We start from the raw sequence: 21,119 nt of genomic DNA on the forward strand, positions 1-21,119 counted from the left end.
CTGCAGTTAAGCGTGCTTAGGCGATGGTAGTACTAGGATGTGTGACTTCACTACTATTTAAGTACCGATTTGACTAATAAAAATCTATCGAATTAGCTAGAATCTTTCTTTTCTACATATACTTTTGCCCATCCTCCATAGTCCCATTAGATGATTGATTAGAAGACCACAATCTCATTTGTGTTCATCGATTCAAGAATCTTTCAAGAGAATATTATTCTTTAATTACGAATTCGTACAATTTTGGTTCAACTCCTCACTTTTGCAAATCATCCTAACATGTTCACCAATTGTAACAAATAATTAAAGAATCAAAAGTGATTTCTTTTTTTAATCGTTGTTGCGAAAAACAAACTTAATGCTAGTCCACTATTCCCTTCAATTATTCAAAGGAGGAGTAAATAAATTTGTTGCTAGTCCTTTGTGGTATCCATGTGAGTTATATACATTGGAGAGCACAAACTTCCCCACTCCCACAAGCCACGTTTGTCTCTTAAAGTTTCTAATTTTATTTTATTTTTGCTCTTTTTGTTTTGTTATTTATTGGCTATGAGTGTATGAAAGTGGAGAGTCTTCTCATCATTTATACAACTAATCCCGACATAGACGACAAACATTTTTTTTATTATTTTTTTTAGTTCGAATGTAAATCTCCTAATTCGATTTGACCAGTTTTTTTTTTGAGTTTTAACTATTCGATTTAATTTTAATTTTGTTATTTATCTGTTTGCTCAAAAAAAAAAAAAGCATATTTATTACTCCTACTACCTACCATAAAACCATTTACCACCATAAATTAGACACCAATAATCTAAAAGATTCATATAATCTATCTCTAATTTTGAATTTAAACAAATGAAAACAAATTTTCAACTGGCTAACAAAAGTTTACTCATCAAAATAAAAAAGGCAGGGAATTATGTTTTGCATTCGAATGTCTCTCTTCTCTTATTCGACCTTACATATATAGTTCTATACAAACAAAGTCATTTTGGAGCGTTTTCGGTCTTATTATAGACTTAATTATTTATGTAAGGTAGGTTTGTGAAAAGGTTATTCATCTGCTTTATGCTTACTGTCATCATTAGTTGGACATCATGCACTATTGAAATTATTAGGTTGAACAAAATTGGTTTGAATATCAAATCAACCTATTCATCTAAAGAAATATGGATGAACACGTTGAACATTTTTTATTTATAACTTGTTCATTTTTTTAATTTTAAAAATTGAATGGGTTGAATAATTTTTTCAACATTTTCAACTCAAATAGTAAAATTTAATTAAATAGTATTTTTCTACCTTTTTAACCTTTTAAATTGTGCAACCATTTGCAGTATTTCTTAAACTTATTTCTCCACAACATTCAAATTAAAGCAATCGAAAATGATGTACTCACTGAAATAAGTAATTAGCATTTGAGAAGTCAAAAAAAAAAAAAAAAAAAGTAATTAGCATTTAGCAGAGAGACGTTAAACATCAATGAGCTTGAACTTGAAGTAATCATGTTACAACGTCGTCTTTTGGTTAATGCTTAGTGCTTACCATCAAATTCTGTAATTTATGCCATTTCCAAAGTGCTTTTATCATATCAACCACTCACATGATTACACGTGGAGTAATACCCACACGCTCGCCGAAATCACGTTACGAGGTCAAAGAGTCCAAGAGGTTTATAGCTGACGTAATCGACACTTGAACCGACATGTCATTACACGTGGCAAGGTCCCACTGGTCACCGACAACTACAAGAAAAAAACTGACGGCGCAGATTTAGCCGTCCGACTAACGTGCGCTTTCAATTACATATACAGAAGTATCTCTCTTCCTCCCATTGACGGTGATGACTGATGAGACGAGCTCAAAGCCAGGTCAAAAATTCATCGATCTTTGGCCTCATCAATGTTAAAAATCTTCACTTTCACACATCTCTAGATCTTCCCTTGAAGGATCAATCAAAAAGCTATAATCTTTCTTTCTTCCTCGTAGCTCCTTCTCTTGCGGATCCTTGTCGGTACACTTCTACATTCTCAAATCTGAATCCTTTCTGGATTTTTCTCTGCGCCTGAGCTACGATTTAGCTTCAATTACTTCGATCTCGTGTAAAAACCACCTCTAGAGGCTTTGATAGGAGTTGGTTTTGCTCTTTAGGGTTGGTTGATCTTTTTTGTATAGATGTTTGTGATCTTCGTACACTCTATATGATTCCAAGGGTTTCTATGAGGCGTCGCTCTGCAGAAGTTGCTCCTACAGAGCCTATGGAGAAGGGAAATGGGAAGAATCAGACTAATCGAATCTGTTTGTTGGTTGCGTTATCACTCTTTTTCTGGGCATTGTTGTTGTACTTCCATTTTGTTGTCTTAGGGAGCAGTAACATTGATAAACAGATCCAATTGCAACCTAGTTATGCTCAGTCTCAGCCATCATCAATCTCTCTTCGTGTTGATAAATTCCCTTTAGAGCCTCATGCAGCTCCATCGAAACCACCTCCTAAAGATCCTTTAGTTACGATCGATAAGCCAGTACTCTCTCCTGCACCAGTAGCTAATTCTACTACCACCTTTAAGCCGCCTAGAATTGTTGAGAGTAGGCAGAAACAGGAGTTTTCGTTTATAAGAGCGTTGAAGACAGTAGACAACAAGAGTGACCCTTGTGGAGGGAAGTACATTTATGTTCATGATCTACCCTCCAAGTTCAATGAGGATATGCTTAGAGACTGTAAGAAGCTTAGTCTCTGGACTAACATGTGCAAGTTCACAACCAATGCTGGCCTTGGCCCGCCGCTTGAGAATGTTGAAGGTGTCTTCTCTGATGAAGGTTGGTATGCGACTAATCAGTTTGCTGTTGATGTGATATTCAGCAACCGGATGAAGCAGTACAAATGTCTGACGAATGATTCTTCTCTTGCTGCTGCGATCTTTGTGCCCTTTTATGCTGGATTCGACATTGCTAGGTACCTGTGGGGATATAATATCTCAAGAAGGGATGCTGCTTCGCTTGAGTTGGTCAATTGGCTCATGAAGCGGCCTGAGTGGGATATAATGAGAGGAAAAGATCATTTCCTTGTGGCGGGTAGGATAACGTGGGATTTTAGGAGATTGTCTGAAGAAGAAACCGATTGGGGCAACAAGCTTCTCTTCTTACCAGCTGCCAAGAACATGTCTATGCTTGTGGTTGAGTCGAGTCCATGGAACGCAAATGATTTTGGGATCCCATACCCAACCTACTTCCACCCAGCAAAGGACTCAGAGGTTTTTGAATGGCAAGACCGGATGAAAAACCTGGAAAGGAAGTGGCTTTTCTCATTTGCAGGAGCCCCACGACCTGACAATCCGAAATCCATCAGAGGGCAGATCATTGATCAATGCCGAAACTCAAATGTTGGCAAATTATTAGAATGCGATTTTGGAGAGAGCAAATGTCATGCACCAAGCAGCATTATGCAAATGTTTCAAAGCTCTCTCTTCTGTCTGCAGCCACAGGGAGACTCTTACACCCGAAGATCGGCATTTGACTCAATGCTTGCCGGTTGTATACCGGTCTTCTTCCATCCAGGCTCAGCCTACACCCAATACACGTGGCATCTACCCAAGAACTACACAACCTACTCTGTATTCATCCCCGAGGATGATATTCGGAAGAGAAACATTAGCATTGAGGAGCGACTCCTTCAGATTCCACACGAGCAGGTCAAGATAATGAGAGAGAATGTCATCAACCTCATCCCAAGGCTGATCTACGCAGACCCGAGATCAGAACTGGAGACGCAGAAAGATGCATTTGATGTCTCGGTACAGGCTGTGATAGACAAGGTGACTCGGTTAAGGAAGAACATGATCGAGGGACGAACCGAGTATGACAACTTCGTGGAGGAGAACAGCTGGAAGTATGCGTTGCTGGAGGAAGGCCAACGGGAAGCTGGGGGCCATGTGTGGGACCCGTTCTTCTCCAAACCAAAGCCCGGAGAAGATGGCGGCAGCGATGGCAATGGAGGCACGACAATTTCAGCAGATGCAGCTAAGAATTCATGGAAGAGTGAGCAGAGAGATAAGACACAATGAAAAGAGACAGAAGCAGCCACATTTTGTTACGGTTTGGGATATAGTTTTCGGTTACAATTATACGGACAAAAAATGATTTATTTTTGTTGTATTGGTATCAAATGTAGTTTCTCTAGTTTCATAGAGATAAGTTTGTTTGAGATTTTTGTTGTATCAGTTACCCACAGAAATTAATAATAAGAAGTGACCCTTTTCAAGTTTCTAACTGAAGTCAGTGCTTATGGTAATTACTCTTTAGGCTTCAAGAACCGAAAAAAGAAGCTAAAAACAAACAGAGGATCCTCAAATTGTTTCAGTGGCAATTTCTTTGTTGGTTGGCTCTACAAGACATGAAAGAAAGTCTCACCATTAACACCAAAGCCCTGTTATAATTCTGCAACTTGGTCACTTATTACATAAATAAGAAAGCTCAATGGACTGCACTAATTGTGTATCTTGTTTTAGCTCTTCTTGTGAATGTAAAGGGAACTGTACTCTTCTATGCAACACAAACAAACGAATTTTCATAGACAAAGTAAGCTTAATCAGTCTACAAGTGCGTGCATATGTTTAGAGGTGACCGCTAAAAGCACAAGACAAGCATTCGTCATGGTAGTCACATATATAGACATTTTGCAACACATATTCAGAACAAAAACGGACATTACCCGCTAGTCTCATGCATCCTTCATCAAACAGTAGCAGAATGAGTTTGTCATCAAAGGGTTTATCAAAGAGACAGACAAGTCCCCAAATAAGCTTAATCATCTACAAGCAAGTGAATGCCAGATATTTATAACCAAAAACAATGTCAGGCACTAAAAGAACTCACTAAATAAGCTTAAACCATCCTACAAACAAAGCAAGTGAATGCAGATCATAATTATAAGCGCTCAAACCTGTCAAACAGTAGCAGATTTAGCATCAACAAATTTGTAAGACTTAGGGACTGTAAGAACTGCATCTAACCACTCGACCTTCCCCAAAATCTCTTCCTTGTTGCGCCTTTCAAGCGAAATTTCTGCACACCAAATCATCTTCTCCTCATACCCACTTGCAGGCACATACTTGTCCCACAAAACAACCAGCTTACCACCACAATCCGCCAATTTAACAGTACTATATCTAGCAAACTTAGGTAGCCCTTCTAAGCCCCCTAATGTTCTCCAAACTCCTCCCATACTTTTTCTCCATCTAAACTTTACACTAGGGTCATAATGATAGGTCATCTCCTCTATCATACAAAAAGAACCTCGATTTAAATCTGTATTGACCGTATCCAATCCTAACGCTTCAAATGCCCCACAAACCTCAGGCTTAAAAGCCATAACATCCCTAGGAGACATTATTTCCAATGATCGAACCTTTGGGTTTAAAGGCAAAACCTTCTCAGCAAGACTCAAAAGTTTACCAACGTTCATGTAAAGCTTTCCTTTCATATGTATGAGTTTGACTCTCCGTTTGTTGGGCGGCACAGGAATCCAAGTTTGAGTCTCTATGTTGTACACTTCAACACGTTTCAAAGAATCTGGAGTTTCAGCTGCTAAATACATAATCCCATCTAAGTTACCAATAGCCAGTCGCATTCTTGGAGCTTGAAGCCAAGTGTGAGTTCGACAGTCAAGAAACCAGAGGTTAGAGCATGGAGGATCTTCCATGGCTGCGCTAAAGGCATAAAGATAAGAACCAACAGCGAGAAGACTTGAGAATTCCACAGGAGGAGAGTTGAGGATCGGTGTTGGAGCCAAAAGATGAACACTTGAACCATCTTTCTTCTTCTTATTCTTCTTAGTGGTGTGGATCTGATTAGGTTTTCGGTAGAGAGTGAACCAGCGAGGGTTAGCTTCATCAGGAAAGCTTAAGCAAACATAGAGAAGTGTCTCAGTGCGGCTTAAGAGGATTCGGGTTTGGTAAAGCTCCGGTGAAGCAAGGATTGCTCTGAAGGTTTTGGAGACTAAGGAGAGCTTAGGGTAATAGGATCGCGAGAGGCGGGCTAAGATGGTCACAATCAAATCATAGGGAAGTGAGTCTGGTGACCATTTCTTCCTCTTCTTCTCGGGAGACGACGACATTGGTTACTAATCGGAACAGAATTGCAAGCATCCGTCGATCGGAATCAGTCAATGTTTCAGCAGCAACGCTTCTCCTGATTGCATTTTCTTCCTCACTTCTCTTTTGCCTCCGTCTCTAACTTGGGCCATATTGGGCTACGACTTCTCTTATTCTAGTTATCCTATTGGTGGGCTTGATTTTTTAAAATTGGGTTCTTCTTCTTTTGTATGCTGTTGGGCTTTTTTTCTTTTAATCTTTTTTGCAATAATTTTTTTTTAACAAACCTCTTTGGTTCCATGGTTGACCAACGGTCCGGAGTTCGAGTCTCAAAGAATCTTGTTTTATTTTTTGCAAATTAATGGTGCAAAACTGATCCGAGGTCTAGAGTATCGCATGCAGAACCGTTTGTAATGGTCTGAGTCTTGTGGAAAGAACATGTTCATCACAGAAATGTCGTACATGCAGAACTGTCAGTTGAAAATCCCAATATTTCGGAGAGAGCTGCATCGTATAATCGTTGTTTATGAGAATTATTCATCAAAATCGCATATGCTTCACGTAGTTGAATATCACCATAATAGGATTAGATTAAATATTTCTAGTGATGATGTAATAAGACCACAAAAAAATAAGAAGTTAAAATCAATAATAAACTAATTGCATAGAGTTGCTTGATTTCATGCATGGAAACGTGTATGGAGAAACAAATATTAAACCCTAGAAAAGAAAGAAGAAACAAAAAAAACAAAGCCAAAACACCCCTTTTGGGTAATCTGTGACCGACCGATTACTGCTCTCTGATTATTCCCCTAGCCTTCAGTTGATCAAACCTCGCATTCAAAAGCTTCTTTTCCTCTCTGATACAGTCAAGCTTCTTTTGCGCAAGTACTATTAAGACACCTGAGACTGGTATTACTACCAACGATAATCGATACCAAATATCATCTTTACCAAACTTTTTCACAAATCTTGCTACTGTACCCGCCATGACTGGATCTCGATCGCTAACTGTAAACAACTCTGAAGAGAGACCAAAGTGGTTCCACAGAACTCAAAAGTTGCTGTTTTGCCTTTGATTTGTTTTATTTTTTTTTCTTTGAAGATTCTTTTATATTAGGTTTGAAAGGCTTTTTAATGCGATTTTAATGTTAGTGGTTTTGCAAATTTACGAGATTTTTAAAAGATCCTTTTTCTGTTTTAAGATTGTTTTTTCTCTTAAATTTAATACGATAAATATGAGATATATATTTTATTGGAATTCGATTGATATCCTGATGATTTCTTTTTGATATATCTTTAAATATTTGTGATTAATTCTTGCAGGATCCTCACGATCTTAGCCGAAGGAATCTGCATCCAAGATTTAATATTAAATTGGATATGTATATCCGATTAATCATGATAATGCAATTGACATAGTACTCTTCATGAGAGATTATAATTTGTTCAGAAAAAAAAAGTAAAATTGTAATGACATTGTGATGTGATTATTAACAACTTAAAGGCTATATTTTTATGGGAAAAATGTCATTTAAATCATTAGTTTGCCATTTTCGTTGGTTTAAAGCATGAACTATGGAGCTGGTGATTTAAATCCTTATTTTATGTAGATCTTATGATTTAAATCCTCAATTTTATGTTGACCTTTAATTTAATCACGAATTCTCGTTGACTAAGCCAATTGAGGCACATTGTTAACTGGCTCAACGGAGCAATCGAACGAAGAAAAAGATGGAAACCATGTTGGTGCAGAAGAAAAATTATGTGATGGCTTCGAAGTGTCAGTTATGCGATGACATCGTCTTATTAATCCGTTTAGCCAGTTAGCGATGTGTCTCAATTGGCTTTGTTAATGAGAATTCATGATAAAAATGAAAATCAACATAAAATTAAGGATTTAAATCACCAGATCTAGAATTCATGATTTAAACCAACGAAAATGGTAAAGTGATGATTTAAATGACATTTTTCCCATATTTTTATTTGTACCTTCAGATTAATATTAGTAGGATTAGAAAAATAAATTCGTTTTTGAAAGCATAGGCTCCGATTGGTAACCAAATTTGAGGAAAAGAATGAGTAGGAATGTCATGTTCTCTTTGTTCCTCATTTTTTTTTTACCATTTACAAGACATTTTCGTTCCATTTTCAGACATGTGGGTCCTACAGTTTTCCTAAAAAAAAAAATGATATAACAAAATTGTTCCTCCTCCAAATTGTTTGTTTAATAAGATTGAAGCAGTGTTAAGATTCTAATTTAGATTTTGATTGATGCAATTAGCCAAACAAACACGTAAAACATATTATATGAAAACATAAAGAGCAAAAAGCGGCCAAATCAAAACGGATATAGCAATGCTGTTATTCACTAGACTATTATTACCAATCATGTATTCAGCTTTTGTATACTCCTAAAAGAAAGTGTTCATTATTAGTAAATAAAAGACCCAATTCTCTCTGTTGCTCCACAAGATATAATGGAATGGAATGGAATAAAACCCATAGCCAGGAGCTCCACGAAGCGTTCTCTCTCTCTGTTTAACTCTTCTCTGGCTCTCGTGGTACCGAAGGTTTATCGTTGGTACCAGGCAAATCGTCGGTACCAGGCGAAGGATCAACGATGTTAGAAACGTTGATTCTCAAGGTTTGTTGGGGCCCCTCGTTTGACGGGACATGGACAAGTGCGTCCATTATCAGAATGTCCCAGTCCCTTTGCTGGAGAAACCCAAACATGCTATCTTCTATTCCAAGAAACAAAGTGCAAAGAGGATCCAATGAGTAAGAAAAATGGCAAATGCAGATACCTAACACATATTTTTGTCTCGAGTGACTGCTTGGGTTTTGGAAATTTTTACCTCCATTGCGAACAGCTTTGAGATGCAAGATTCCGGTGCCTTGTGGTCCAATCACAGGGAATGAACAAGACACTGAGTGCCTTTGGTGAGAAACAGCTAGTGAAGCATTGTACCATGGCCCTTTCTCAATTGGCTCTCCAATGGCTTCAATCATCGCCTTACTATTCATCACCTTCTCCATCGCCTTGCTGAAAATGAAGCATACAAAGACTTTTGAGTAATCGCCAATGCAAATCCATGTTATTGATTTGATGATACAAGGAGAAGAGCATAGAGATATTCATGAGGGGCGTTGATAGAATGCACAACAAAATAACAAAATGGTGCCTATAGAACTCCAAAGGATGATTGTTCTGGATATTACGGCTGACTTTTTACTCGATTCCTAGCGAGGACAGGAAGAAGAAGTATCATTACTTTGTAAAGTGGCGGCACTAGCACAAGATAGACGGAAATACACATGAGAAACCAGACTACATATCTTTTTACTTCATTTGCTTAACCAGTTTCACTAAAGCAGTCCATAAGCTTCAAGCCAAAATCTAAATATGGACACAGCATTAACTGAGGTACATGTATCAGTAGCAGTAGAAGTTGAGTTTCGTTTGTTGTCTTTCTAAGTTGATCCTTGCATCAATAAACAACGACCCATTGATAACAAAACAAGGTCAAATTTCAGTTGCAGAGATCAAGAATCTATTCCAATGGTCCCAGCCCCCATTCATAGTATGTCCATTGCAATAGCTAAACTTCAATGGATAGATAAATGCATTTTCGATGAAACGAAGCTGTGATGTGATGTGATTACCTGCTACATCCACGATAGATAGAAAGATCATCGAGAGCACTCAAAGCAACACCACCAGTGACTGTAATCAAGACAAAAGACACTGCCTTGCGACCAAAAGAGCCCAATGTCCCAACTTTCACTGCTTTGTCCGAGCTGTTTCAAAAACATTCTTCAGCTCATTTTAACTCCTAAAACGATCATAGATAACAGAGATCATCCAAAATTTTGAATGGAATCGTGTCTCTTCCATAGAAACTCAACTCAATAGGTCTAAATGGCTAGAAAACTAGGTCGATTTTGAAATCGTGATAGACGAGAAATCTATCGGATTCTAATTGCAAGATCGCAAATCGATCGGATTCTAACTACAATTCCATGGTCATTAAACGAAAATTGAGAGAAGATCCAACATTTTGAGTACCTTGAGGTTGAAGATCCTTTGAAGAAGGACGAGAGCCGCCTCGCGAACATTTTTCTCAGGTGAATTTTCGACCCGACTCGCTGATTTGACCCGGAGCAGCGAGATTGGGGATTATCTGTAGGGTTTTGGGTTTTGCGCTACCATTTAGATTTTTTTTTACATAGTTTTTTCTCCTTTTTTACTTTTTGGTGAGCAAGTTTTTTCTCCTTTTGTTGAAATAAAATATAGATGGATGCTAAAAAAAAGTTTGAATTATTTTTTTCAGCTAAAAATGATCTTAAATCAGATTTGTAATTAGATATTTTGTGGATAAATTCAAATATTTGATCAGTTGTTAGCAAAATCATAGTAGTATCTTAATTTTTTTTTTGTTATTAAAAAAACAATTTGGGCTATTTTAAAACAGTTCCCTTCAAAAATTTGTCGTCCACTCCGAAAATTCAATGTGAGTGCCGCAATATGAAATATGTTGCACACGCCATTCTCCACGCGTGATAGAATGATCTCTGATCATCTCTTTTAACAGACAGCCACCATCTTTTAACGAAGAAAGGAAGAAGAAAGTGAGAGAGATAGAGATAAATCCGGTTCAAGGATCCGGTTTACTCGCCCGTACCGGTGTTAGATTACCTTTACGCTCTCCGCTTATTTTCGATTCTTTCTCATGGGTTTGGGGTTTTTCATGAATTTTTAGGTGAGAATTTCGATTTTTCAGAATTTGATAGTCCTCCCTAGTTTGGTGCATAATTGGCGATATGTTTGGCGATTGATTCTGCTTTTTCAGTTTTCTTAATTTATTTTGAATTATTGTGTGAATTATTTGCTTATCTGACAGTAAAATCATCTGCTTTTGCAATTTGGACTTTGCACTGATTTCAAATTCTGTAATTCAGAAATTTTACATAGATGAATTTGGTTTTGATAGGTTTTGAGTAATTCATAAACTTAGTGATGATCCCGAATGATGATGATGATGATGCAAATTCTATGGAGAATCGTCTGTTAAGGTCAATTCCGAATGATGATGATGATGATGCAAATTCTATGGAGAATCGTCTGCTGAGGTCAATTCCGAGGGAGCTTTCACACACTTCTTCATTGATACCACCTTCACCAAACCCTTCAGAAGCAGCAGAAATGTCCTTTAATTCAGAACACATCCAAGTCATGGAAAATCCTTATCATCTACTCTCTGACAATGGTGGAGCTGTTGGTCATATATTTTCGAGTGATCTCCATAACCCTTTTGTCGAACCAGGATTCAACATCGCATCTCCAACATCTTTCGTCCCCGAGACATCAGATTGGATTCCTTCTCCACTCCCGGATATTTTCGATTTTCCTTCGGGTTCTCCCAATCAAATAATGGATGATGGTGTTATTGATGAGATTCACAAACAAAGTGACTTGCCAGTTTGGGATGACCACCTGATTACCGATGGAGATTCCCTGATGTCTAGTGTCTTGGAGGATCTTCTCCTTGACACTAATTTCAACTCAGCTTCAAAGGTTGGTAATGTTGTCTCCAAAAATCACTATTTTCCCCATCAGTCTTTTCATCTTCTATAGCTAACGGTAGCAGACACCATCAAAAGAACCATGTTTTATGAGGAGATATTGTTTCAGGTCCAGCAACCAAGTATGCAAGCGCAGATTCAACAACCCCAAGTTGTTATGCAGCAGCCTTCTCCTTATGCGGAAATGCGACCACTTGTTAGGACAGTATCCTCAAACAGCAACAACAATAACAATAGTAATAATAATGCAGCAGCAGCAGCTAAGGGACGTATGCGTTGGACGCCTGAACTTCATGAGGTTTTTGTTGACGCTGTTAACCAGCTCGGTGGCAGTAATAGTGAGAATCTCTCTCTCTCTCTCTGCTTCTTGATTTTAAGACCCTTTTCTTTGAATAGAGTTAACGATGATAAAGCTCTGGTTGTTCTGATTCTGCGTCTTATTTTAATGTAGAAGCAACTCCTAAGGGTGTCCTGAAGCATATGAAAGTCGAAGGTTTGACTATATATCATGTCAAAAGTCATTTGCAGGTTTAGTTTTTATTTTTTCCTAACCATCTGTTTCATGCTAATCCTCATAATATCCTGTTTGTCAAAGTCTACAATTTTTCTTATTCATATTTGCAGAAATATAGGTCAGCTAAATATACACCAGAACCATCAGAAGGTAAATACTGACTCCCCTCTTTTTATGATGAGTCTTCTTCATTTGCATTTATATTTCTTAAGATGAGGAAAGTATTGTATTTGCTTATATATACAAATTCGATCAGCTCTTGTTGTTCTATCTTACTCTACTCTTATCTTGATATTTAGGTTAAAGGCTCTCGACATTGTTTGCATGCTAATAGTTTCTAATTTTCTAAACTAAGAACCCTTTACCTCGCCTCATTTAGCCTTGGTTACAATCCGAGCAGATTTTTACTCAAAAGATGATTTTCTCTGATGATTAGCAGGTCCGCCAGAGACAAAGTTGACACCGCTTGAGCAAATTACGAGACGGTGGGGTTTGGTAACATCACAATTCACAACTGCTACACCATTGAATCTGTCTAATAAATTGTGAGTACTGATTTTGCAGTGGGATAGATGTCACTGAGGCTCTGCGAATTCAGATGGAACTTCAGAAGGAATTGCATGAGCAGCTTGAGGTACAACGATGAACATATAATGAGTCTTAGCTTTGTGGTGTTATCTGTTTATATTCCTTGAAGTTGCAAACAGTAGGGATTGTGAAGGGGTTTGTTTTGATGTGCTTGCAGATTCAAAGAACAATGCAACTTCGTATAGAAGAGCAAGGAAAGGCGTTGTTGATGATGTTTGAGAAGCAAAATATGGGTTTCGACAAACCGGAACAAGAAGAGAAAAGAAGTGTGAAAACGTCTGAAAATGGTTTAGAGGAGTCGGATTCCCCACGGCCAAAGCGTCCGAGAAACGAAGAATGAAGAACCTTTCTCGGGATGGTAGATCATAAAACTGTGGTTTTGGTGGAGTTGTAGAGTTTGACTTATTAGGAGTACGAGCTTTCAGTCTTCTTCAGGCCTTCTTCTCTCTTTTTATTTCTTTCTTAAAACTCTAATTTTCTGATTCTCAGCTCACTAGGAAGAAACAAAAATAAAGAGAAATTCCATCTTTGTGATGTAATTCTGAATGCAGAGATTTTAGATTTAGTGTTTAAAACTAGATTTTATTTCGAGTTTCTTCCTATATACTGCGTTATTTTATAATTTCGTATGTATACAATCAACTCATGTAAATAAATGGTCAGATTGAAAGCATATAGTAGCAATTCTGTGAAAGACTCAAAGCTGGTAATCAAATAAACGTAGCGAAGATATTTAATTTTTGTTTTAGCATAGTAGAAGAAAGATGTGCGAAAGGTTAAGAGTTTTTGTCCCACATCGGTAAGCTAGTGAAGCGTCAGTCATATACAACCTCTATAAAAAGAAAGCTGGGCTAATCATACAATTCATACCTTTCTCGGCCTTTTGGCTAAGATCAAGTGTAGTATCTGTTCTTATTAGTTTAATATCTGATATGTAGGCCATCGGCTCACACGATATTAACTCTATTATTTAAGGGTGAAAGTCCATTAAGATAGCTTGCTATCTGGGTTTTCGCGAGTCGCCCATGCGTTGCACTATTGCACGGGCCTGGCTCAGCCCGCCAATAAATTAGTTCACTTTTCAATTCTATTCAGTTTAAATAAGTTGTCTTAAAAGTTGAAACCTCATTAACCTAGTTAACAAAAGTGATAATTATTCGTCGGAGCTAAAACACTAATTAACCTACCATCTCGACAAAATTTGTAGGTGAGAAAATTTCGATTTTTGGAATTGTTCATCTCTAGGGTTTGAGCGTAATTGGAGATATCTTTGGTGATTGGTGGATCTAGATTTGATTAGATTTAGTGAATGTTTTGATAATTAGATTTTGGAAGAGAAAGAGTGATGAGTCGTGGGAATTACAAGAACCCGTGCTTGACCATGCATCAGCCATGGGCTTCACTTCTCGTCCATGGTATCAAACGCATCGAAGGCAGATCCTGGCCTTCCCCAATTCGAGGTATAAAACCCTAATTTTGAACTCTGGGATTTTGGCTTAATTTGAATTGGGACATTGTGATAATTGCATAACTTTTGAAGAAGATGATGTTGTTTTAAACATGTAATAGGTCGTTTATGGATTCATGCTGCTAGTAAAGTACCTGATGAAGCTACTATTAAAGCAATGGAAGAGTTTTACCAAGAAATTTATGCTGTTGATGGCATCACTGATATTCAATTCCCCCAACATTATCCTGTTTCAAGACTAATTGGTATTGTTACTTATTTGCATATTTGAATCACAAGTTCCATGTTATAGTGTAAGTAAGACATGATTTGTTTGGAACATATTTGATACGGTTTCGTTGGTATAGGATGTGTTGAGGTTGTTGGCTGTGTCACCTCCGATGAACTTCAGAACTGGGATGCTTTACCTCAAGGGGTACAACTATTTTCGATCTTCGTTATCGCTGTTTTCTATTCTTTGACATCGAAAACAGCTCACTATCGATGATTCTTTAGTATAATAAGCAAACCCCCAATTGTTTTTTGGGTATATATTAGGTGAGGCTTGAAGGACAAACCAATTTTTGTTGGCTATGTGAGCAGCCACAGGTGCAAATCACTTCATCTTTTGGTTTTTACTGTTTTTTTTAGATTGACTATTTAACATTTGATTCTATGAACTCTTCCAGAAACTGATTATTCCATTTGAGATGCGTGGGTACCAGGGCGTCTATAACTTAGAAAATAAGGTAATCTTGCTGTTCTTCAAAGCCTAGGAATTGGTGGGTTCTTGTTGTAGTATAAGTTAGTACCAGTTACTTACTGTATTTTGAAATGAAGCAGATTTATGTAGCAGCAGCGAGAGGTCTTATGCCTTCTCAAAACTCTTTTAAGGTGAAATTCCCTCTTCCAGACCCAAAAGACCCGTTTTCTTTGAAACCTGGTTCTATTCCTTGTACAATACAAGAGAAGAAAGCACTTGATTCAGAGCAAGTTACCAGTCTCACAGCTGCAATTGCCGGTGCAAAAGCAGCGGCGACACAATTTTCGAAGAAGGGACAAAGTCTCCAAACAAATAATATATTTGATTACACAACAAGAAGCAAGAGAAAAGGTATTGAAGATGATGCATCAGAATCCCTCGATAACCCGGTTCTTGGTTCTGGTGGAACGCCTGACCGTACTTATACAACAAGAAGCAAGAACAAAGGCACACAGATGGGTGAAGAAGTATGTAGTGAAAGCAGCAGCAGCAGAGTAGAATCTAGTCAAAGAAGTGTAGTCACAAAGAGAGAGGACAGGAATACAAGTATTGGTGAAAGAAGGTTTGATCCTGGATCTGCCCGGGTACGTTTATTTTCTTACATTAAGAGATAATTACAACAATAATAGTTGACTTTGTTGTCTGACTTTATTTAACATGTGGAACTATTTCAGATTATGGCCGCTGCAATTAGGAACTTGAAGCCACCGTCTTGATCTACTGTGACAAGGTTGTACCATATTTTGTATCATTCTTTCTAAAACATGTTCATTTCAAAGTTTGACATCGCTATAAGTTGGTTTATAGGTTTCTTTATACTTCAATTTAACTTATATGAGAGAATCTTTATTGTCTTGTTCAAAGAAATTCATGTGGACTAAGACTATAAGAATATTCAAAACAAATGTATAAGCGTAAAATAAAGAGCAAAGTTTAGTAAGAATTTTACTAAATTACCACATTTTCTATGATTGCATATATCAACTCATGTAAAATGCTAAACTAGAAGCATAAGTAATTTACTGTAAATTAACAAGCCAACATATTCCCTTACATTCTTGCTCAAAAAAAAAAAAACATATTCCCTTACATTCTGTAGTAGAAAAAAAAAAAAAAAATCGGCTTATGCTAGAGTTGTTTGTCCCACATCGGTTGTTCCAGAAATATCACTTGAGTATATATTAAGTCCTGAACCATCACAGTGTACAACAGTCATTGGACAAAGTGAATGGGTCATATGGGCTTGCCTAAGTTCCGACCCAGGAAAGTCCCCGGGCCACTATCCGCAGAGATGCGGCCTCGGTAACGAGAGAATCATACGGTAGAGAGGTCCTAAAAGCTGAGACGCGTGTGTGGAGCTTCTGTGGTCTCTCCGCCGATGATATCATGGCCGTTCGTTTCACGACAGTTATTCACTTGGTCCTCGGACTAACTGAACGGGGCTTATGTTCCAATGACAACAACTTTTTTCCTTAATTCATTTAGTTCAATCGCTCTTTGAGGCTTCTTCTCCAGGGTTTTAGGTTTTACATGAAATCTTAGGTCAGAACTTCGATTTTGGGGATTTGTTCATCTCTTGAATGTGCAGAGAAATGAAGAAAAAGATTGAGATGGGGAAAGTTGTTACCGGATTTTTTGGTGAGACTATTGATATTGCTGTTGGGAATTGCTTGGACCGGTTTGTTAGAGTCTTGAAGCTGTCTAATGATCCAAGTCTTGGCTATTACATATACATCGAGCAGGTAATTCCGAATCTATCAAGATTTTAATAAGACCCCTGTGGTGTTATGTTAGTGACATTTATTGGATGTTTGTTTTCTTACTAGCTCGCTAAGAAAGGAGAAATTTTATCGATATTCTGTATGCTGTTAAAGGTATGGATGTTTCGTTAAGCGGAATCTTGAGTTATATCAAAACTACCGCAGAGGAGAAGCTCAAGAATAACGAGTGCACACCAGCTGACTTGTGCTATTCTCTTCAAGTAAAGGCTACCACTGGTACATAAGTAGTAATTTTCATTTACATAGAATGCAACGTTTGGACATTTTAGAGAGGAACATATATATGAGTGTTGATCTCTCAGGAGACGGTGTTTGCGATGTTGGTTGAGATAACGGAAAGAGCGATGGCGCAATGCGACAAGAAAGACGTTCTGATAGTTGGTACTGTCGGTTGCAAATTGCAATGAGCGTTTGCAGGAGATGATGAGGACTATATGCTCTGGACGTGACGGTAAGTTGTTTGCAACAGATGACCGATGCTGCATTGATAATGGAACGATGATCGCTTACGCGGGTCTACTCGGATTTGTTAAAGGTATTGAAACGCCAATTCAAGAATCCACCTTTACGCAGTGGTTTCGTACAGACGAGGTTCACGCGGTTTGGCTGGTGAATGAAGACTCAGTGCTTAGGGATAAGAACGTTGCTATCAATTGATCCGTTTTGAGGAGGAGTCTATCTCTATCAAATTAGTTTTTGTCAAGTTTAAATGTGTTTTTATATGTGAAATGTTATGAGTTATGACTTTTAGCCACCACTCCGCCACCAATAACAGTGTGATGGCATCATGGCAGCCATAACAATGTCCATAGCTGTTGTTTAAGTGTTACAATTGTGATGTGAAAGACATATTTTGTTAAGTAAAAACGTCTTGAAATCAAACAATCTGTTACTATAAAAAAAAATTTGTATTGCCTAGTTCTTGCTTTTTAGTGACTTAAATGGGCACTTTTGTATTTTTCAATTATAGAGTTTTTGAGAAAAATCTCAAAATATTTTGGAATTAAATGAGCCGGCGACATAGAAGAGGAATAGAGGGAGAGGGTTAAATTGAAAATTCATAAAGTTAGGAAAAATTAGGGTTAGACTCGATCATTCATAGCTGCGACTATTCTTCTCTCTCGCTCTCTGCTCTCTCTATTTTTCCTTTATTCTTCTCTTTGGCTGCTTTTCGAAGACAAATCAAACGATGAGGGGATTGGTGAACAAGCTCGTGTCCAGATCTCTCTCCATCTCCGGGAAATGGCAGCAGCAACAGCTTCGCCGCCTCAACATCCACGAGTATCAGGTTCTTCTTCTCTTCATTTCCATCTCCACAGTTGCCTAGATTCGCTTTTCAAGTCAGAATTCGAGCACGATCTGTTGTTTCTTGGGGTTGATCCACTGATTGATTTGTGGTTGATAGAATTGCGGTTTTCTAGGAGTTGTATTTTGAAAGTAAGCACTATTTGACATGGAATCGTTTGGGTTTCTGATACAATCAGGGAGCTGAATTGATGGGGAAATATGGAGTTAATGTGCCAAAAGGAGTTGCTGCTTCTTCGTTGGAAGAAGTTAAAAAGGCTATTCAAGAAGTTTTCCCTAATGAAAGCGAGGTAAGCATTGTTATCTGGACAACATTTGTGAGGGACTTGATTCTTAGCTCTATTATTAGTTGTTGTCTAATTGAAAGAGTGTCCTTTTCTTGTGATACAGTTGGTTGTTAAGAGCCAGATTTTGGCTGGTGGAAGAGGTCTTGGAACATTCAAGAGTGGTCTTAAGGGTGGTGTTCACATTGTTAAACGTGGTCAGGCTGAAGATATTGCTGGTATTGTACATGATTTCTTGTTTGTGGCCTTCTGAATTCTTTTTTTTGTTGTCGTACAAGTTATTGATCAATTTCTAAGTTTTATCACTTGTAGGAAAGATGCTAGGACAAGTACTTGTCACCAAGCAAACTGGTCCTCAAGGCAAAGTAGTTAGCAAGGTTTGTTATTTGTTATTTATGAAGCTCATGATTGGTGTTTTTTCTTCAATTCTTGTGACTGCTCTTACACCTTTATTTATTCAATGTATCTTAATTTTGAGCAGGTTTACTTGTGTGAGAAATTGTCACTCGTCAATGAGATGTACTTTTCCATAATTCTGGACCGTAAATCTGCTGGACCGGTATGCTACTATGCAAATGATGAATTTCTCTGCTTCTAGGCATGCGGTTCTCACTCCCTGTCAGCAATATCGAAAACGTTTTCCTTTCCTATTTCAGTTGATCATTGCCTGTAAAAAGGGTGGTACCAGTATTGAAGATCTTGCTGAGAAGTTCCCTGACATGATCATCAAGGTTGTTACTGTTTTATTCGTATTTGGTGCTCTAATCTCTAGTAAATATCATTCTGAGATTCTTTCTCATGCGGGTTTTTGACCCCTCAATTCATGGTTTTGCGTAGGTACCAATTGATGTATTTGCAGGAATCACTGATGAAGATGCTGCTAAGGTTGTGGATGGTCTGGCTCCCAAAGCTGCTGACAGAAAAGATTCGATTGAACAAGTGAAGAAGCTATATGAACTCTTCCGCAAGACTGACTGCACAATGTTGGAAGTGAGTTCTCTCTCACTGGCTTGTTTCTACACTTTTTTCAGTTATCAATATCTTTTGTTGAACCTCCAAAATTTCTCTTGTAGATCAACCCCCTTGCGGAGACATCCACTAATCAATTGGTAGCAGCTGATGCCAAATTGAACTTCGATGATAATGCTGCGTTCCGACAAAAAGAGATTTTTGCCATGCGTGATCCAACACAGGAGGATCCACGAGAGGTCTCTGTCTATCTCTTGTATCATCAAGAAATCTATGTTATGTTATGTAGATAGGATAATAAAAGGAAAAGTGTGTGTTGCTTCTCATAGGTGGCTGCTGCGAAAGTTGACCTGAACTACATCGGTTTGGATGGAGAGATTGGTTGCATGGTGAATGGAGCTGGATTGGCCATGGCAACCATGGACATCATTAAATTACATGGTGGAACTCCCGCCAATTTCCTTGACGTTGGTGGAAATGCTTCTGAGCACCAGGTAAAAAAAAAAAACTTCCTTCTTCACTTTGGGGAATCATAATTCTTTGTGGATTGAAAACCAATTTTAAAAGGGGTTTGTGACAAAAATAAGGTGGTGGAAGCGTTTAAGATTCTGACATCTGACGATAAAGTGAAAGCTATCTTGGTGAATATATTTGGTGGGATAATGAAATGTGATGTGATTGCTAGTGGAATCGTGAACGCTGCAAAAGAGGTGAGTGAGAAACAACCTTGTTACCGTAATATTTCATATAATCATGATTGAAAATAAATCCGAGTGTTTGTATGGAATGGCGATGACAGGTCTCATTGAAAGTGCCAGTGGTGGTTCGTTTGGAAGGAACGAATGTTGAGCAGGGAAAGAGAATCCTCAAGGAAAGTGGAATGAAACTCATAACGGCTGATGATTTGGATGATGCAGCTGAGAAAGCGGTGAAAGCATTAGCTAACTAATCTCTCTTTATATACCAAAAGCCGGTTTGTTAATTGTTTTGTGGTTGACAGCGCGCAATTTACACTTTCTTGCGGATATCATTTCCTCAAACAGATCAATAATGAACTGGTCTCCTTTTTTGTGTGATCCATCCAATGAGATTTAAATCGGAATTCTCGATATCTTTTTTTGTATTTAACCAACTCATATGGTTGATACTTGATACTAAGGGGTTCAAGTTTTTCTCATACGTACTGTACCTATCATGAATAAAAATCGATTTTGTGGGAAGCCACATAATATGTGTCACTGAAACAACAAAAGTCTTTCACAAGACAGAGCTTTCCCTCTGTTTCCTATTTAACGGTTACAAGGTTTAGGAATATTGCTATAAGTTCTCTTGTATTAATGTCAATGATCTATATATGTTATGATGGAGTTTTTTTTTTTTTTTTTTTTTTTTTGCTAAGCTTGTAAATATCATATAAAATGAAAGTTTAGTATTACAAATAGCAATGCCTAAAAGAAGAGTAACCTTGGCAAAAAAGAGAATAAAAAACAAGGTTACAATATAATGAACACTGGTGAAAACGGGACTATCTAATCCAAAGAAACATAAACAAGGTTATGATGGAGTTTATTTTTTTTATTTTTTTTTTAATTTTTTTTTGATATACCCGATCGGCTGATCCGATTAGCCTCGGTAGGAACGCACCGGAGTGCTACAGAGTGGACTCACTACCACCCCGAAGGATGGGCTACCACACTGCCTGAACCGAGTTTGGAATGCTTTCCGACTAATGCCCGGGGGTAGCTGGATCGCCTGTTACCAGACTACCAGGTAAACTGCCTGGGCCGAAGCCC

The 21,119-nt window shown here is 37.9% G+C and overlaps 7 protein-coding genes and 1 long non-coding RNA gene across 10 annotated transcripts; 5 read left to right on the plus strand and 3 right to left on the minus strand.

Moving 5' to 3' along the window:
• Positions 1-1,793: 1,793 nt before the first annotated feature.
• LOC9320264 (xyloglucan galactosyltransferase MUR3) lies at positions 1,794-4,262 on the plus strand. The gene has a single exon (XM_021031316.1). It carries the CDS (start codon positions 2,202-2,204, stop codon positions 4,059-4,061), a length of 1,860 nt encoding a protein of 619 aa, XP_020886975.1. The 5' UTR covers positions 1,794-2,201; the 3' UTR covers positions 4,062-4,262.
• Positions 4,263-4,643: 381 nt separating this feature from the next.
• Positions 4,644-6,503, minus strand: LOC9320265 (F-box protein At2g20380). The gene has a single exon (XM_021031317.1). The coding sequence runs from the start codon at positions 6,110-6,112 to the stop codon at positions 4,943-4,945; it is 1,170 nt and encodes a 389-aa protein (XP_020886976.1). The 5' UTR covers positions 6,113-6,503; the 3' UTR covers positions 4,644-4,942.
• A 218-nt stretch (positions 6,504-6,721) lies between these two features.
• On the minus strand, positions 6,722-7,203 carry LOC110229980. Its single transcript, XM_021031318.1, has one exon. It carries the CDS (start codon positions 7,078-7,080, stop codon positions 6,880-6,882), a length of 201 nt encoding a protein of 66 aa, XP_020886977.1. The 5' UTR covers positions 7,081-7,203; the 3' UTR covers positions 6,722-6,879.
• Positions 7,204-8,369: 1,166 nt separating this feature from the next.
• LOC9322343 lies at positions 8,370-10,334 on the minus strand. 2 transcript variants are annotated; one of them, XM_021031595.1, is made up of 4 exons: positions 10,159-10,334; positions 9,756-9,890; positions 8,948-9,135; positions 8,370-8,830 (listed from the first exon to the last, which is right to left on the minus strand). In XM_021031595.1, the coding sequence occupies exons 1-4, from the start codon at positions 10,206-10,208 to the stop codon at positions 8,631-8,633; spliced, it is 573 nt and encodes a 190-aa protein (XP_020887254.1). In that variant the 5' UTR covers positions 10,209-10,334; the 3' UTR covers positions 8,370-8,630. The 2 variants fall into 2 exon arrangements, with proteins under 2 accessions (XP_020887254.1, XP_020887253.1); XM_021031594.1 differs by having other exon boundaries at positions 8,370-8,833; positions 10,159-10,330.
• Positions 10,335-10,583: 249 nt separating this feature from the next.
• LOC9322344 (myb family transcription factor PHL4) lies at positions 10,584-13,379 on the plus strand. Of its 2 annotated transcripts, none has more exons than XM_021031592.1 (8): positions 10,584-10,852; positions 11,084-11,667; positions 11,785-12,013; positions 12,127-12,203; positions 12,300-12,339; positions 12,626-12,674; positions 12,754-12,823; positions 12,935-13,379. In XM_021031592.1, exons 2-8 carry the CDS (start codon positions 11,110-11,112, stop codon positions 13,115-13,117), a joined length of 1,206 nt encoding a protein of 401 aa, XP_020887251.1. In that variant the 5' UTR covers positions 10,584-10,852; positions 11,084-11,109; the 3' UTR covers positions 13,118-13,379. The 2 variants fall into 2 exon arrangements, with proteins under 2 accessions (XP_020887251.1, XP_002884199.1); XM_002884153.2 differs by having other exon boundaries at positions 12,629-12,674.
• Positions 13,380-13,647: 268 nt separating this feature from the next.
• On the plus strand, positions 13,648-15,930 carry LOC9320266. Its single transcript, XM_002884154.2, has 8 exons — positions 13,648-13,984; positions 14,103-14,237; positions 14,347-14,490; positions 14,593-14,660; positions 14,783-14,833; positions 14,914-14,973; positions 15,068-15,571; positions 15,662-15,930. The coding sequence occupies exons 2-8, from the start codon at positions 14,123-14,125 to the stop codon at positions 15,701-15,703; spliced, it is 984 nt and encodes a 327-aa protein (XP_002884200.1). The 5' UTR covers positions 13,648-13,984; positions 14,103-14,122; the 3' UTR covers positions 15,704-15,930.
• A 191-nt stretch (positions 15,931-16,121) lies between these two features.
• On the plus strand, positions 16,122-17,683 carry LOC110229737. The gene is made up of 3 exons (XR_002333130.1): positions 16,122-16,729; positions 16,814-16,984; positions 17,071-17,683. It is a non-coding gene; the product is annotated as an uncharacterized LOC110229737 (long non-coding RNA).
• Positions 17,684-17,762: 79 nt separating this feature from the next.
• On the plus strand, positions 17,763-20,473 carry LOC9320268 (succinate--CoA ligase [ADP-forming] subunit beta, mitochondrial). Its single transcript, XM_021032454.1, has 11 exons — positions 17,763-18,056; positions 18,253-18,363; positions 18,464-18,575; positions 18,670-18,734; positions 18,839-18,916; positions 19,014-19,088; positions 19,195-19,347; positions 19,431-19,565; positions 19,656-19,820; positions 19,914-20,036; positions 20,126-20,473. The coding sequence occupies exons 1-11, from the start codon at positions 17,958-17,960 to the stop codon at positions 20,273-20,275; spliced, it is 1,266 nt and encodes a 421-aa protein (XP_020888113.1). The 5' UTR covers positions 17,763-17,957; the 3' UTR covers positions 20,276-20,473.
• The last annotated feature ends 646 nt before the right edge of the window (positions 20,474-21,119 follow it).

The sequence above is a fragment of the Arabidopsis lyrata genome, assembly GCF_000004255.2.
Source record: "Arabidopsis lyrata subsp. lyrata unplaced genomic scaffold ARALYscaffold_3, whole genome shotgun sequence".
Lineage (NCBI taxonomy): Eukaryota > Viridiplantae > Streptophyta > Magnoliopsida > Brassicales > Brassicaceae > Arabidopsis > Arabidopsis lyrata.

What these genes read in the sequence shown, in the direction of transcription:
- LOC110229980 (XM_021031318.1), bottom strand. Translation starts at nt 7,080, where the DNA reads ATGGCGGGTACAGTAGCAAGATTTGTGAAAAAGTTTGGTAAAGATGAT.
- LOC9320268 (XM_021032454.1), top strand. Translation starts at nt 17,958, where the DNA reads ATGAGGGGATTGGTGAACAAGCTCGTGTCCAGATCTCTCTCCATCTCC. An exon ending in AAGGCAAAGTAGTTAGCAAG is followed by an intron (nt 18,735 to 18,838) that starts GTTTGTTATTTG and finishes AATTTTGAGCAG; the next exon opens with GTTTACTTGTGTGAGAAATT. An exon ending in ACCGTAAATCTGCTGGACCG is followed by an intron (nt 18,917 to 19,013) that starts GTATGCTACTAT and finishes TTCCTATTTCAG; the next exon opens with TTGATCATTGCCTGTAAAAA.
- LOC9320264 (XM_021031316.1), top strand. Translation starts at nt 2,202, where the DNA reads ATGATTCCAAGGGTTTCTATGAGGCGTCGCTCTGCAGAAGTTGCTCCT.
- LOC9322344 (XM_021031592.1), top strand. Translation starts at nt 11,110, where the DNA reads ATGATCCCGAATGATGATGATGATGATGCAAATTCTATGGAGAATCGT. An exon ending in ATTTCAACTCAGCTTCAAAG is followed by an intron (nt 11,668 to 11,784) that starts GTTGGTAATGTT and finishes ATATTGTTTCAG; the next exon opens with GTCCAGCAACCAAGTATGCA. An exon ending in TACACCAGAACCATCAGAAG is followed by an intron (nt 12,340 to 12,625) that starts GTAAATACTGAC and finishes TCTGATGATTAG; the next exon opens with CAGGTCCGCCAGAGACAAAG.
- LOC9322343 (XM_021031594.1), bottom strand. Translation starts at nt 10,208, where the DNA reads ATGTTCGCGAGGCGGCTCTCGTCCTTCTTCAAAGGATCTTCAACCTCA. An exon ending in AAAGGATCTTCAACCTCAAG is followed by an intron (nt 9,891 to 10,158) that starts GTACTCAAAATG and finishes TTTTTGAAACAG; the next exon opens with CTCGGACAAAGCAGTGAAAG. An exon ending in ATCTATCGTGGATGTAGCAG is followed by an intron (nt 9,136 to 9,755) that starts GTAATCACATCA and finishes CTTCATTTTCAG; the next exon opens with CAAGGCGATGGAGAAGGTGA.
- LOC9320265 (XM_021031317.1), bottom strand. Translation starts at nt 6,112, where the DNA reads ATGTCGTCGTCTCCCGAGAAGAAGAGGAAGAAATGGTCACCAGACTCA.
- LOC9320266 (XM_002884154.2), top strand. Translation starts at nt 14,123, where the DNA reads ATGAGTCGTGGGAATTACAAGAACCCGTGCTTGACCATGCATCAGCCA. An exon ending in CTGGCCTTCCCCAATTCGAG is followed by an intron (nt 14,238 to 14,346) that starts GTATAAAACCCT and finishes AACATGTAATAG; the next exon opens with GTCGTTTATGGATTCATGCT. An exon ending in TCCTGTTTCAAGACTAATTG is followed by an intron (nt 14,491 to 14,592) that starts GTATTGTTACTT and finishes TCGTTGGTATAG; the next exon opens with GATGTGTTGAGGTTGTTGGC.